The 17,261-nt window shown below is 39.8% G+C and overlaps 1 protein-coding gene across 1 annotated transcript in view; it reads right to left on the bottom strand.

The window, feature by feature from the left end:
- The window catches only part of oxr1a (oxidation resistance 1a), a 155,541-nt gene extending 139,197 nt beyond the window's left edge, over window positions 1-16,344 (bottom strand). The window contains exons 1-2 of the mRNA XM_051405438.1: window positions 16,207-16,344; window positions 3,406-3,518 (exon numbers count right to left, since the gene is read on the bottom strand). Coding sequence (XP_051261398.1) covers window positions 3,406-3,422 — 17 coding nt within the window. The 5' untranslated portion in view covers window positions 3,423-3,518; window positions 16,207-16,344. The remainder of the gene's footprint in view (window positions 1-3,405; window positions 3,519-16,206) is intronic.
- Between the last annotated feature and the right edge of the window lie 917 nt (window positions 16,345-17,261).

Below are 17,261 nucleotides of genomic sequence, written 5' to 3'. Positions count from 1 at the left end.
TTAATTCTGCAAATGTAAGTTATTCTCTTCTTTGTACAAAAAGCACTGTGGCAGTTTGTCGCAGTACCGGTGTGTAGGCTACTCTGTGACAGTATAAATGATATGCCTTGTCAACAGCAAGTCAGTTGCACAGTTATTTCTCACTGTACATCATTCATCTCCTGCCCATACGTTCTGCTGAATAACGCATCTTTGGTGCTTTCATAGCACAAAATAGACGTATTATCACTAATTAGAGCCAACTTTCTTTCAGCCTTTTCACTCGCTCTCTAATTTTGAACAACAACCTATATTTCATGTTAGCTAAAAAGAATATCTGTAATGTTATGTTGTGTACATATGCAAGCACACTGTTACACCTACCTAGGATCCACACACAATGCGAGCCAGACTACCTCTTGATGTGGTCAGGCAGAGTGACCGCAATGCATTTACACCTTACATTATCATGCATTACTCCTGAACTGGATACTGGATGTCCAGATACAGACTGCATTTTAATACCGGGCGTAAATGGAGTAAGAATGTAACATAATGTAATTGTGGCTGTCAGGCTTTATCTTAAGGTTATGATTGACATCTTTGTCCAGAAAACAATGCAAATTTCACCAAAACTCTACAAGAATCATACCTCTCCTCTTTATGGAGCTGATTAATGTCGGCTCGCTTCAGCAAGTAAGAGTTAAAATGTGTAACCCAAATCAAAGCTATGGTGCATCACTTCATAAATGTTCTCATCCAGAATGAAAGACTCAGATTAACAGCGCTCCAGTTCCATTTTAATGAGCATATGTAGACACAAACAATCAGGCTGTGGATATGTGCGCTCTCAGTGTATCCATAATAACGAAACAGCTCATATCACCAGAGGAGACAGCTCTAAACAAAGTCAGAGGCACAAAGTGCTAATGCTTTGGTTTTATTATCCGTTCCTCTGTTCATTCCATTCAAATGAAAAGGTAAACTGCTACGTTAAGATGTTTGACTGATTAAATTTTAATGAAAGACTTTTAATTATGCCCCAGCATTGTACGTGTTGTTGGAGATGACTCGAGGGAACCCAGAAGGAAAACCAATATTAAAAACCCACAGATAAAGCCACAACAGCACATAGCAATCTCTGACACATACACAGATTTCCTCATCCACTTTATGTTACATTCAGCAGTTTAGGGCGAGCAAAATGCTTTGTTTTGTATTCAGCAAAAATGTGAATAGGCTTTTGGAGTCTTTGAATTTCAAGATGGCAGCCTATTACAGTCATTTTGAGCGTATCCGTGTCATGGACTGTGCTGACACAGCTCCCTGAAGACGGAGAGCTGGCTTGGTTTAATCATTCTCTCGCCCACAGTATGATGATCACACACACTGCGAGGAGACAGGTGGATAGATGCAGCGTTGTGACAGCACTCAGTCCCCATCACATTGTGATACCTTAACCTCCCCCTATACCTCACTCTGCCACAACAGAAACTTCCCACTGTAAACACATTCCTTTACTCTTTCTGTGGACATCTCGTCCTGACAGACAACAAATACCCAAAATAAACCTTCTGGGGCTTCTATGTGAAGCTAGGACTATCAAAGTGCAGGCTAAGGAGCAATCAATATCTTACCAATGCAGTGGCGAGTCCTCTTTGTCAATGTAAATCAGGACTTGAGAGGTGAATGTCAGTCTAATCTCACCATGTGGCTCCTACACTGTGGATTCTGCTGCCATCAATACAGAACCCTTTCACATATCTATGGGCTTAGCTATAGATAACAACTCAGAGTGTGTGTGTGTGTGTGTGTGTGTGTGTGTGTGTAGTATATAGGGAGAGAGTATTTCAATATACAAGGTCAAATTTGAACCTCTGATATTTGTAAGGATCAGTGGCAGAACATTAAAGAACAGAGGCACCGTAGAACAGATTTGTAAAAATAAAAAATATTTTTAGCACAGAAGCCTCAGTTTGGGATGCAAACAGGAAGGAGTTCTCTTTAGTTATGGCAGGGGACTGCAGGCGGTTCGCTTTTATCTTCCTAACTCTCACACAGAAAATACCTAGATTTCACATCAACTTTTAAGTCCTCAGAGAGCAGTAGATTTAGAGACAGATTTCAATAGGTACACATATGCTGTTTGCAACGATACCACCCGAAATGTTTAGTAACAGCAATGTAAAAACAAAATGCAGTATAAAATGCTTGGTGGCCTTGGAATTCATGCTTAATTACTGCAGCTTAAATTAGAGTAGACAAACACACAATTTTGCTTTGCATTGGTTTTGGAAAAGCTGATTCTGTATGATAAACATTTATTGTGCAAATGGTGCACTTGCAGATTTGGCCTACTCTCTATTCTGTCACCAGTTTGTAGTAAGAAAAGTTATTTTTTAAATGTCATCTTCATGTGAAAATACATCTTCTGGACAATTTGCATAATTTAAACATTCCATTTTCAAAGAAATACCTCTCAAAAAATGAGGAAATAAATGTGAATAATATTGTGATTGACGTAATGAAGGAGCATGGGGTCATGGGAGTTGCTGTCAAACAACAGCCACTTCCGATAGAAATCTATCTGATTGATGAGGTAATGAATTCAGTTTTTATTCATGTTAATTTCGTCACATTCGCCAACTTCCTTCCTCACTCTGTGTAGCTGGAAGTTAAAGCAACTAGGGCAAGTTGGAAAAAGTACTGTTATGTGAATACCATTTCTATTGTTGGAAACGAGATAATGTAAGTATACTACTCTATAATAATATATAACGTAGGTCAAGTCCTTTTCAGACATTTTAATTCAGAAACGATACATATTATACGTTTGAATACAAACCAAACCCAAGCTGTGAAATTTGCCACTTTTGTTTTGAGCCATCTAACCCACCGTACACATACTGGCTAAGCAAAGTGACCACTTCTACCCTGCAGTCAACATCCAGAAAAGCCAAAGCGATAAATGATTTATGAAGACTGTACGCTACCACAAGCCACATTAAAAATACAGAATGTACACACAACAAAGGAGGACTGTAAACTGGGTCTCCTAAACCTCCTACAAAGGCTGTGTGAGAGTATTTACACTTCTGTTGAAAGGGTTCTCTGGAGTCAACCTGGTTAGAAGGGTGACAGCTAATATGAATTCAGATGCATATATAGGTGAAGATATTGTTTCTCAAATTATATAATTCACACTCCTTACCCTTAAATAATGAGGTTTGTTTTGTTTTTGTGATTTGTATTTGTTGCAATGTGACCTGAAATCACCTTTCTTCTCATGTCTTTTCAAATCCAAAGCCATCTGTGGAACGCAGCTGACCAGAAATGTCAGCCATTATCAGCAGAAGCCATTTTAAAAGGTTTTTTTTATTTCTTTATGAGCGGATAAGAATAGATCAAAAGTGACATTGTGCTGACCTTTTGGTGCTGAACATCTTGGCAGCGTCTTCTTTCTCCTGCTCAGAGGCTTCGGGAGGTCGAGGCTTGATGTTGACTTTTCAAACCTGCAGGAAGCACGCACACACACACGCCTGCACACGTACATACAAAGAAAAAGACAGGGGCAGGGGACAGAGGGAGAGAACAGTGAGATTTTCAGCATCAAAGTCAGGTCGCCCTCAAGTTGTCTGGATGCCTTGGCCACACAAACTCCATTAACTGGCCTCCAACTGAGCGACACAAATCGACTGGGCATGGCAGGAGGCAATGAGCAGAGCATAACTCAGACAACATGACAAAGACAATGCATGGGAGTCAAATGTCAGCTTTTATAATTATTTGCTTTACCTTGGCACAACAGCACCCATTTAAAAAGTGGAATTAATTAGCTCAGAAGCTCAACTGGAGCAATCTTCAATCTCTGACCAGCTAAAACTATATATATATATATATATATATATATATATATATATATATATATATATATATACACACACATACATATACACACACACACACACACACACATATACATACATACATACATACACACACATATACATATATATATGCGCTATACCTACCACACTATATAATGGCTGGGAGTTAGCCTCTGCTCCTTTATGTAAAGGTTATCAGAGACTATGGAGGAGGAGCTGGAGTAAAAGAAGATAGGGTTCAATAATTAATGCTGAGGTCTATGCAGGCCTCACTTCTCACCCTCTCCTCTCTGTAATGAGATGAGTGGAGGGCCAGAGGGAAGGAGGGAGGGAAAGGGAAGGAGAATGGGGTGATTAAAGCGGCCGGCTCTGCCCCAATCTACCTTCTTTCTTCCCCCTCCATCAGTTAGACCCACGAGCATGCACACACACCATCTCATTTATAACACCTGGAGTGTGTTTCCTCTCTCCTACACACTGGCAGGGAGCGGAAGAGAGCTGAATAAGCACGCATAAAGGTTAACAAAGTAGTGTGACACTGGAAACATCTGATCATTCATTCAGGTGACATGGAAACCTCGGATGTACTCAGTCCTGTAAGTAATCTAAGGCAGGGCAGCAGCCAACTGTGTAGCTTCCACGATTCACAGACGATAACAACACAGGCGAGCAGATACAAAATTGTATTATTATCATCATGTATTAGTTTTACAGACAAGAAAGTATTTTAAAATACAGCCTGCAGTTAAGATTAATTGTTCCGATATTGCATTACTTCCAAGGTATGACGTGCATTTGAAATATTGGCATTCAATTAAAAAATATTCAATTTACTTATAATATAAAAAAAACACAACAACATATAAATAAAACCTTAGTCCCAAAGGTAAAATTTTATTTTCTATTTGAAAACAGTGGGATCTACATTTGTATTGATCACAGTTGCTGTAACAGCCAACATTGTAGTCCTCAGTTTAAATTTATGACACTGCTATCTAGGGTTTGGGGATTTAATCACAAAAATAGTTTTTGAGAATTGATACAATATCACAAAAAAATAAAATAAAATATTACAACACAGTATTTTTTTACACCTCTAATATTGTTTTAATGGTGATACTGTCAACTAGAGAGTCAATATGCTTACTCCCTATATGATCGATCTGAAAGAGAAGAAATCTATATTTATGGATTTTTGTAAGTGTCACAAACATAAAACTGGTGCTCTATAACTTAAAGGTTGCTGGTGCAAGGAAATGTGGGTCTGCATTATCTCCTTTCCTTTGGTAAAGGATGGTCCAGGGTATCCTATGCTGAAGAAAGGTAAGAACTGAAGCATTTAGAGATTCAAACTGCTCTTATCCTGGCTGCCACTGAAATACTTCCAGGTTATTTCACTCAGTGAGTAACCTTCCAACATTAAAAAGACTATTCGAACGCAGCCACTGTCTACCAGAGTCTGTTTACTTTTTCTATTGTTCCTTTGCTGGAACTAAGCCTGCCAGCTGCTGTCAATCAAACACTGACATAACACGCAGGGAAGATACGTTTTTTTCCTTACTTTTAATAATGAAATATAAGGATACATTAGAAAACACTGGGATTATGCAAAAATGTATGCTTAAATGTGATCAGTTCAGTTTGACTGACATTTGTGGTTCTAGAGGAAAAGCCAGGAGACCACCAAAGTCATTACAGTTCATCCTCTGGGATCGGAATCCATACAACAGTTGTTGAGATAGATCAGTTTGCAAAATCTCTGAACTTTAAAGCACTACATCACATTTAAACTGGTTCTGTTTTATACGTCTGAAACATTTCATACCATTATGGCAGCAGGGGGACAATAATGAGATGAGAAATATCTTGCCATAAAGGGCTGCAGGTACATGCACAGTGACAACCAATTATTATAAAATATTTCATTTCATTAAAGCCAACTGTTTATCTAATCTGAGGGGAAATTCAGAGCCCAGGGAGTACAGAGAGATCATTTCAGAGGGTCGCATAATTTCCTTTTCCATTGCTGTTAAAATGTGACTCATCCTCCCATTTGTCACAGTGTTGCAGGGCTCTAAAATGATTACACAGAGTACTTCACCAAACCCAGCATTTCCTTCAGAAAAATAATAACAAGCCTTCAAGCTTTCAAGTGTCTATACTAAACCAAGACAAAAACCGAAAATACATTTAGACTTTATTTGGGATTATATGAGGCCAGCTTCACCTGCCAGTGGGCTTAAAGTTAGCACAAACCAATAAGTTTCTTTTTTTAAGCAATATACAGTCAAATGAAAAGTAACTTGAAGCCAACAAAGAGGAGAAAGAAGAGGATAGTACAGGAATAGTACAATAACTGAGATGAACTCAGCTGCCGCATAGTTCACTTTGTAACCATATAGAGAAAAGTCAAATAAAGTTTGTTATTATTTTTGGGAGTAAATTAAAAAAAAGTTAATGCATTTGTCTCATTTCAGTCATATGAGATTGCATTTAGATGTTCTTTTCTTCTCTATCTTTCTGTAAACTGTGAAGGCAGACAACCAAATAACAAGCTCTCATGTTCTAATTGTTGGACAAAAATTGCTAAAATTGCAGAATGTACAAGGCTAGTATTTGGATTTAATGCTCCTTGCAATGACACACCACGGTAAGCGCCGCAGAGACTGGGGAGTGACAAAATGACTTCCCTCCTCAGGGAAACTTAAACCCAGAGCCCGCAGGTGGATGCTTGGGTTAGAACAGCAGCAGCACCAAATGATGGCAGCAGTTACTGCAGAGTGATCAGTGCATTGAAAACTAGATTTTAAGTTAAGCTACACTTGACATATCTTGTTGTCTTGGTTCCGTTTTATGCAACCATGTAAAGGGGGCGCGACCGCTGGTATTGTCATTTCTCTGAAGGGCCGCTTCAACATTTAAGTACAAGAAAACGCAATATTTAGATTTTTTTCTATTACTAACATCAAACCTACAAATATAAAATACAAATATATACAACAATAACAAATATCATCATATGATCATTTTGTCACCCATTTTATGACCATTGTTTTTTACGGTCATTCAGTAACATGTTTGTCACACAATCTCATTTCTCCTTTTTGAGTGCCTTTAAACTGTTTTTTATTAACAGATTTAGTTTTGGCTTAAATATATGTTTATATTTTCAGTTTTACTTCCTGCTGTGCAACTGGAATAGACAAAGAACTCTGTGTTTGTGTTCGAAGAACTGAGTTAGCTGGGTGACAGTTAACAAGATCATTTAATCTGACTAACATCCTAACAGTCTGGATTAGTTGAGCAGTGGATGAAGAACAAGGTGCTGTACGAGGATTATGTGGAGACCTTGTATGATTCAGCTATTTAACCGACTGGGTTTCATGCAGCAGGTTGTCTGGGATTTAGAAAGCCTCTTGCCCCCAAAATTCAAAGTTCTCATTAATTATCGCCACTAGAAAGAAGAGAAGATGAAAAACAGACCACTTAAAAAAGAACGAAGGAAAAAGTGTCAAAATGACTCCGATGTCGACTCACACCGGATTAAAAGTTACATTTAAATGACCTTGGTTGTCAGAATATGGCTCCAGTAGGATTTTGCTTATATAACAATCACAGACATGGAAGATCTGTAAGAGACTGAGAACACTGAGTGTCACACATAGTCCAGAAGGTTACATTCAGTGCTTATCTGTCTTTCTGCACTATCACTAAAGCATGAACCTACACCACAACAATGCACCGGTGGAGCCATGTGGTTCCTCCTGACATGAATGGACCTTGTATACTTCTATCTCCATAGCAAAAGAACCTTGTTGGGGGATGTTTTTCCTGCCGAGCCTCATTAAGCCAGCCTTGTGTTTCAGCTTAATTGTCTCTGGGCGTGCAGAGCATCCTGACAAACACTATCAGCATCCAAGCATGTAATGGATTGAGGAGAATCCCTCAGATATACAGGGGGGACAGCAGGTATCGCCGGTGCTCGGGTCTGCACTTCTGCTGAAAGCTGCCGGCCGTAAAACAACAATGACACAGGGGTGATGTGTTCGGCCTTACACAGGCAGCTCTAAGTTAAGGGCTGACAGAGCTATTTCACACAAAACAGAGATGAGCTAAGCATGTATCCAGTGCAGTGTTAACACAACCAGCTGAACACAGGCCAAATGCTGTCCAAAGTCTATCCACTGTTTCAAATCTAAACTGTTTTAGATGTAAATTTCAATTCTCCGTGCCGCTGGGTTTATGAATGACGGATGAGAGGAGAAGGTAAATAAAGATATCAGCAGTGCTGTTTCCTGGATGAAATCCAGAGTGTGAGCAGAAGTGGAGTATTGATCAGAGGCAGGATTAGCTGGCCCAGCATGCAGCTAAATCAGTAACAGCCATGAAGAAGTACAGAGGAAAGAAAACAACACAGCACCATACCTGGAGTATCTGAAGGCAACGCACAGCCATTTTCTTTTCCGATACGCCTCAGAAAACATTAAAGATGAAAGACTGACTTCTGGCTGCAGAAGAGAACCAATACCAGGTTACAGCTGAGATAGTTTCTGCAATACCCTTTTAGTTCAAATGAAGTCATAATTTGGGATATACTGACTGTACTGTGTGGCGAGGAGAGGATGGCCGACATGGTGAACGGACTCACTGACAAACAGATGCAGACTAGCTGCACTGGCTAACAAACGTGCAGCACAAAGTTCAACAGCTGGCACTGACACTGACAAGATTTACTCCTTAGGTATCCAGATTTGGTAGAGAACGACAAGGCATTTTGGTGAAGCAATTTGGTCGTTGCCATAAAAGTATCAATGTTCGGAACCCAGCCCTTATCCTGCAACTGCACAAATCAAACTGCCTGGAACAGATTTAATATAGAAAATGTCCATGTTTTCTTACAGTATAACACAAGGATTAAAAGTTAAGCGTTCAGTGAAGAGTTACTCAGAGAGAGGCCGACACCTAATTTTAAATTAGCAAAGGTAAATTCCAATATAGTTCAGCCAAAATCTAAATTTAGCCTAAAACACATCTGTTAAGTTGCTGCAGTGGCATTTCAATCAGGGTCCAGTTCGCTGCAGTGATATGACTCATCTTCCCTTCTGTTCTCCACTCCTGTCCCCTGGCTGTCCCATTGTCTGCACCTCACCATTGTTTACATTTCTCCCCCTCCAGTCCCTCATCTCTCCTTTCTTCCCAATTCATTTCCTTGGCTGTCTGGCGGCGCACACAGAGCCTGATTGCAGTACGTTTCCTGAACTAATAGGGGTCACATTAGCCTGGCAGGAAACACAGTGCCATTATGGAAATGCTCGGTCAATTACTGGGCAACGAATAAACTACCTCTCTGTCATTTTTGACTCTCATATTTGCGTTGGGCTAATGGTCGCGATGCATGGTTGTTATCTGCTCAGGGGCATCTTATCTGCGTCTCCCGGAGGTACTTGGCAATATGCTCGAGGTCAGTTGTGTCATTGCTAGATTGTTGGGTTGCCCTGGATGAGGCGTTTCCCCTGCAAATGAAAATTTGGCCTCTTGTCATTGGAAAGGGATAACTGATTCATCTTCTTTGGTTTCAGTGTCCAAACAGCCCATAGGCTGTATTTGAGTGCACTATCAGGATATATAATTTAGACCTAAGAATGACAACAGATGTATGTCTGAATTTGACAATTATTTTCTTTTTAGTAACCAGTTTGATTTAGACAGAAAAGCAGAAAATATGACAAAACATAAAAGAAAGACAATAACTTTAACCCACTGTGGGGTTCACAGCGACTAATGGATCCGAGTTCTCCAGTTTACTTCCTCATATTCCAGCATCTAATAGAGCACCAGGAGGCTCATTCTAGCCTGTATCATAACAGCTATATCTTTTATAGACAGCGTGCTCTGGGTAATATTAGATCCCCAATCTATGCTTATGGAAATGCCACTGCAATGAGGTTAAAATATGGAAGACTATAAATGTTTCTTAAATTACCATTTCCACTAAACAGAATACGAGTTCATGCTGGCTGAGTTCACTTAATATGTTTTATTAAACTTTTTGAACCAGCTCCCATAATGAATTTAAATACAAGATAACAAGGGGGAAAAAGATTGCTGGTAAAGAGCTCCCTGTAAAACTAATGGTCTGAGAACTCATAGTTTAAAATTTCAATTAAGTAATAGATATTATGGGATATGACGTGGGCTACAGTACAAAATGTACAATTATTCTGTTGGTACATTTGAATTAAGCTGTAACACTAGACATTGCTCACACAACTACTTCCACCAGATTTCAGTCAGAAATAAGCACATACTATATTAAACATAAACACACATAAACATAAGAGAACATAGGAGTGAGGTGACTGCAAAGGAAAGGTTTGACATTCTGGGTAAATATTATTGATGATGTTTGATGAGAAGATAGATATTGTCATGTCGGTGCACTAAATATGAAGCCAAGAACCAACAAATCAGTAGCTTAGCCTTGCATAAAGACTGGAAACAGGGAAATAGCTAGCCTGGGTCTGGGTCTATGTGCAATGTCATCTCCTGCATATTACATAAAATATGTCATACTGTAGCTCTATTAAAAAAGGTGGCAGAGTCAATAAAATGGTAGATGAAAAAATGAACCACTTAAAGAGATATTGACATGAGGGCCTAGCAACAAAGGCATTCCTCACACCAGGGACCATGACTCTCTGCTCTCTGCTCAATTCAGGTACTACACAGGCCCTTGGGATAACATTATGCCAAGAAAACTACTGAGAATCTCTACTTCAGAGTTCGCCGTTTTCTCAAAATAAACCTCTGCCTTCCTGGGTTGATCTATTTCTGTCTATGAGTGTTTCTGAGGTTTCTATGCGCATGGATGCTGCACATGATGATGACAACGGTGGGGCAAAAAAATAGGAGAAAACCTCAGCTTTCAAGCAGAGTAGCTCATGGCAAGGTATGTACGGGAGCTAGAACACTGTCAGTTTGAGTTAAGGCCACATACACAGTTGGGTTGGGGGACTGCTCTCTGCTGAGTCACTTCACTCCATGATATTAGGCTGACAGAGACAAATGCCCGTGGAGTGTCAGTCAAAAATGACCCCATCCCATTGCTTTGATTCAATTAGCTTTCAAACAGCATCCCAAAGTGGAACCAAAGGCAATGTTCGCTCAACTTAAGTGATGGGGCCAAATCAGATTTTAGTTTGCTGACAGCATCGCCTTCTTCCCATCAAGTTACGTGGCGTGGGTTTTGTGATGTATGTCATCTGGCTGTCACATTATCACTCCATTCGCAAAGGGGGCAAATGCACTCAGAACATGCCCTTAATTTACCCTGGCAGCTATATGGATGATAAGTTTGGTCATTAAAGTACAATTTGCAGATTTATCAGTAAAAGTCTGCCTGAGCAGAGGTGAAAAACAGTAGAACAGAGGAAATGAGCGCAGATTCATCACTCTCAAACCAATTCGAGGGAAACAGATTTAATCACTTTATGAAACATCAACATCCAAAGACAGCCTCCGCCATCCTTTATCCTATCCATATAATCAGCGATTTGGGTCACATGGCTGTCCCCGATGCATCGTGGGCCAAGTAGACTGGGAGGAGGGAGAAAAAGATGGTGGTTTGTTGCTGTGCTCAAAGGAGGAGGAGGCATGAGGGGGTCACTGGGCTGGGTTCCTGTGGCTTAGCATGGCAAATCCTCTGTAATCCTCCAACCAGTCCCATGGCTCTGTTTACTGTATGTAGGTAAAGCCATTATGGACCCAGACCAAGCCCACCCTGCTACCATGTAAGCTACATCCTACAACTGATACAGTAGGTCCTCCACTATTGTTCACATGTTCTTTTTTTAAGAGGGCTGAGGATTCGTAGGCTCCGTAAGTCTCTTTTGAGATTATCATCATTAGACGGCGGGATAGCAGTGAAGGAGCCACACAAAAGAGATGAAAATCACACAGAGAAGGGTGAGAAAACATAACATTCCTCTGGGTGTTTAAAATGCTGGAGGAAGCCTCTTTATGGCCTGCAGTCTGGCTGCGTGATTACAGCTTTCTATAGATAGGAAGTAAACTCATCACGGAGAACTGGAACTTTCTGCACATCAAAACTCCTACATGTAAACACAAATCATTTCTAACAAACCACACTGCACTTAAAGCATCACAATGGGATAAAAGCATCATCCTGTCTGGGCATCTCTGGTGCATCTTTGTAAACAATGCTAAAGCCAGTATGGACCCATAAAGCAACATAATGTAAGAATGTATTTCTTGGAAGCCTTAAAATTAATTTTCAGCTGGATTCCTGGAATCACATTACAACAGAAGGCAACAAATCACTGTGTCACTGCCCTTGTCATTATCTAATTGCTTTCTTGTGGATTCAAGACCCTCCCCTCCCTCCCTCCCTCTCCGTCTGTCTCTCTAATGTTTTGCAACACCACACTTCTCCATTATTCCAAAAACTCAGCATCACCAAAAAGTACAGCCTTTGAAAAACTAATAATTGCAAAAGATAAAAAAGAAAAAAAAAGCTGTATAAATCCCTTCATCTAGCAGTTTTACTGCTGGAACCAGGACCAAATTCAAATGCACACGCAGCCGCTTGCCAATATCATTTACTACCCTCTTAATTAATACCAGTAAGTTTTAAACAAAAGAGAAAATTTCCTATCCTATCCTTTCTTTTTCCAAGCAACAATTCCAAACATTTTGCTGGTTTTGCATGTTTTAAATAACACTTGAATATCTTTAGTTTAGGGTCTATCAGAGGAAATAAGACATTTAATAACCTCACCTCCTCAATTTATTTTGATTTATAGACCAAACGACTGATCAATTTTTTTTTTGTTTATTGTACAACAGAGTCTCAAGAACATATGCAGTGTGTTGGAGATATGGAGGTAACCTGTAGAGTTTTTGAACTCACAAGGACTTCTCCACAGGCCTGTCAGTGGTTTCACACTACTCCACCAATCTACAGGTGGTGGTGATGTGCCAAGAAATGCAGCAGTGCTCCGGCAAAGGAAGTGAAGAAGAAGACTGCAGGCTAGTAAACATGGATGTAAACAATGCAGGATTTAAAATACAGGACAGTTTAAAAATAAATAAAACAGAGGTTTTGCAAATGTTTTATAAGGAAGGAAATACACTTGACAAGTTAGTTGACTTGAAGGATGCACACCATGAGTTTTGGTATATAACGCTGAGTGTAAAGATAACTTTTGTTTGTGTCCAAGAAAACTCCACAGGGCGCCTTTAACTGAGCTTAATGAATGATGCTCCCAATTTGTCAGTTACTTCTTTTATGCTAGTCGGTGACTGCAGAATATTAGACAAACTATCGCTTTTAAGGAATTACAATGATTCCATCTAGCTGCTGAATCTGCCATGTGCCAGTAGTTTGCCATCACTCATTTTCATGTATTTCACGAGTCAAACGATGTTTTAATACTATATATTTTTTTTAGCCTGTCAAATGGCACATTAGGAGACTGAGCAACTAAAATGTTGTCATGAAGCCTGAACAATGTGCTGAACAGAGTCAAAACTTTGGCCCATGATCAGAGGTAAGGTAATTTTGGTTGCAGACAAAACCCTCTTTAAGATTATCATTCTCACGTGGCACTGCGCAGCCAGCATTCAGCCTCAAACGCTTCTTTATTCTTTTTCAGTGCCACAACTTCTGTGAGTTGAAGTCGAGTTTGAACATGGATTAGCACTGGCCAGTTACAAAGCCAGATTTAAGGCTCTGTGTCCACCAGTGACGGTTGCTCCTTCTGATCTGTTTGGTTTAAGGGCTTTCGGAGAACCACTGGAGAACCGTAAGTATTACAAATACGTAGTATAACAAATCCTCACTGGCTACATGGCACACTGAGAGAGAACGTTATTCCAGGCCATTTTACATAAAACTGCAGTACTCCGAAACCACAGGACCCCCGTGGTACCACTTATATTTGCACAGAGCACACATGATTATATAGAGCCACTGATTTACTTTCATGTAATGCAAGGTCAAACAGCATCAGTTTCTATTATCGTCATAGGAAACGCCTCGCCTTACTTACGAGTGTAAAAACAGCAACAGCTTAACACTCATGAACACATTTTTCACAATGTGTGTTTTCAGGAAACACTCTGCCTGGCAACAAGTCGGCTCTGATGTCAGTAATTCTGTGTTTGTCTGTGTTCCTCAGGGTAGCACAGAGGTTCTCGCCTCTACCTGTGTGCGTGTGTGTGCATTAATGAGGCTGCAGAGATGGATGAGATAGTTGCAGCTGTTAAAACACCACATGACTTTAGAGCCTTTCGCAGATGAATCTGAGAGATACTGAATTCTGCCGTAGCCATCTCAATCAACATCAAGCCTCATCCCGTACAGCTTCAGCTTATCAGCATGAAAACAAAGCATCAAAAGCATGAAAGCACAGCTTGATTTACTTGAAATACATTTTTTATTAGAAGTCCACTAATTGAATTTGTTTCTTTTTAAAATAACACGTACATAATAATTTTTACTAAGTGAATATAGTTGAGTTTCATCAACATGAATCTCAATGCAGTAATCAATTGGTAACAGCAAGATGGCAGGGTGAAGGATTAATCAAAGCCAGCAGGACCATGCATAATTTGATCATGAGAGTCATCATTCAAAGTGCGAGTGTGTGTGTGTGTGTGTGTGTGTGTGTGTGTGTGTGTCACAGACATCCTTCACAGTAGTGATAGAGGGGATGCTTCTTGTTTTCTCTAACATGACAGGTTCTCAACAAGTGGATTTCAGAAGATTAGTCCAAATTTAACAACTGCAAGATGCTTATAGGGAAATTACTTAGAGCTGAAAACTAGAAAATTAATCCGCAACTATTTGACAATTGATTAACTCTAGAGTCACTTTTCAAGAAACAAAATTGCAGCTTTCAGATTCCAGCTTCTCACTGGTAAAGAGTTTCTGCTTTTTTATCTTATGTAACGGTATAGTAAATACCTCCATTAGTTGGACAAAACAAGCAATTTGAATATGTTACTTCCGACTGCGGAAAACTTTTATTTCCCCAACATTTTTCCGACAAAATGATTAATCGAGAAAATATTTGTGAGATTAATCGACAGTGAAAATGCTTGTTAGTTGCAGCTGTAGTCCGAGTCCTTTTAGAGAGAATTAATAGGAAAAATGAACAGAACCCCTGGTTTAGTTGCAATCATGAACAGAGTCAATGTTTTCTGACTGATGTGGACAAGCCATCATCATATATTAACTCATTTTCATCAGCTTGACTTTTAACACTCCATCTCACTTTGCTTTCAATCGACCTTGAATGTTTCACCAACTTTGAACAAACTACAGAATAGAGCAGCAAAGCACGCGGTGTCCCTGGACAGTAGTACAGTGCCTGAACATGCTGACCTTGCTCTGGACTGATATGTTTCATTAGGATGCATAATAAGAGCCTAAGGAGCATGGACAATATAGAGCTCCACCATGAGGCTCACCGTGCACCTTATGGGGCTATACCTTATTGCATTATGCAATGGTGTAATAGGCTTAGCTACATGCTACTCTGCAGGGGGGGGAGTTTTGAGCTGACTCTGATGACTCACTTCATTAAGTCTCCCTTCCTCAGAGCTTTCTAGTTGCTGAGGAATGAACTTTCCACACCCCCACATTAACACTGAACTCAGATGCCACAGACAGCAAAGACAGTAATCATCCAATAATCAACTCATTAGAACAAAATACTTAATAATAAAAATAAAGTATTTCATATAGACATCTCTGAGTTTATTTATCAATTTCTGGTATTTCTATTTTATTTTGCCTGTATAATATTGTGTAAAAAGTCTACAGTGACCTTAATGCTCTCTTAATCCTCCTCTGGTATCTTTAAATGTCCCTATAATATTCCTGCAGGGAGTCCCAACCTACTTTTGCTGCTGTATTTATTCACCAAGCCTCTGAAATGTATTATAGGACAGAGAAATGGCTGATGCACACACGTTATTAGTACCGCTAAAAGGCAAAAGAGACAGAGGCAAGCTCTTGACAGTAGTAAAACTCCAGTTAAATGCCACAAACAGCACGCAATGGCGAGTTTAGGAAGAACCACAGAGACCGTTCACCTGAATTTCACCTGCACCGTCTGGAAGCGTCACAAAATCAGCACCCTAAAACAACTATTTTTAAACCATCCGGGCTCCAGAGCCGCACCAGCTGCACGGAAACACAACACTTTACAAACATTAAACCTTTATAAGGAAACGACTAACCGGCCATATAAAAATATAAGCCGGGTGAATGGTTTCGGAAATAAGCAGCACGCCGCCGCACATCGGTACCTACTTTCAGAGGGACGCACTGCGAGGAGCCGCTTCGGAGAGATTCGGGGTTTTTTTGTTGTTAGTATTAGTAGTGTTTCTTCATCAGGCGTGCACCATCGCGGGAATGTACACAGAGGCAGACATGCGGAGTCATTTGACCTTCTCCCAATAGAAACTACCATCGCTGAGACGTAGGATAGGGGAGGAGCGGACCATACCAAGCAGGCGTCCCAGAAAGGCGAGGGGAGGGGGAGGAAGGGGGGGAGGAAGTGGGGGGGGGAGCTGTCATCCTGGATGTACTGCAGGGATGAGAAAGATACAGTAGATGCAGTCAAGGATGGAAAGTATGTGGGAATAGAGTGAAATAGCCGGGTGTTGTAATTTAGTTCACTTTCACTGTTTCTGCAGCCAGTGGAAGTGATCCCCCCCCTTTATATGCACTTATTCAGCATTAAAGCTGCTTTTAATTCCATGCATAATATTTACTACTGTTGGAGGTTTCAGAGAAGAACCGTCAAACTGGACACGTTTATGTATTGTTACTCAACCTTTATTTAAACAATTAAGACTCTTGAGGTATATTTTTTCTAGTCAACATTGGCAGTGTAGAGTAAATATATAGCCATTAACACAGGATAGTACAGGAATAGAGCTTGGATATTTGAAACAATCATATTCTTCATACAAATTTATTTTAAAAAGATGTACGAAGGCAGTCTCTTGAAATAAAGTTTCTTCTTTAAAAATGCAGCTTTGCAAAGTTCAGACTGAGAAGATAATTCATCTTGATGATCTGGTCTCATAGCTGTTTCAGAGTTTCTGTGTGTGGGATTCAGTGGCATCTAGTGGTGAAGTTGCAGATGGCAACCGTATGAATACAACTCAACCTTCCAAATGTGTAAGGATTCAAGCATTTAGGGATTCAAAGTTATTTTATTGTCATTTACAATGCAAGATTGTAGAATGCAATTCATAATTAGTTACCTTTATGCTACTTTTTTTAAATAAAAAAAGAATAATCAGTCATAAAAATGAAAAATAGATATTCATTTGTATGTTGAATTTTTGAGGAAGAAT

The sequence above is a fragment of the Dicentrarchus labrax genome, unplaced genomic scaffold (genome assembly GCF_905237075.1).
Source record: "Dicentrarchus labrax unplaced genomic scaffold, dlabrax2021, whole genome shotgun sequence".
NCBI lineage: Eukaryota > Metazoa > Chordata > Actinopteri > Moronidae > Dicentrarchus > Dicentrarchus labrax.
The sequence above is the reverse complement of the archived record's forward strand: the minus strand, read 5'-3'. Positions and strand labels throughout refer to the sequence as shown.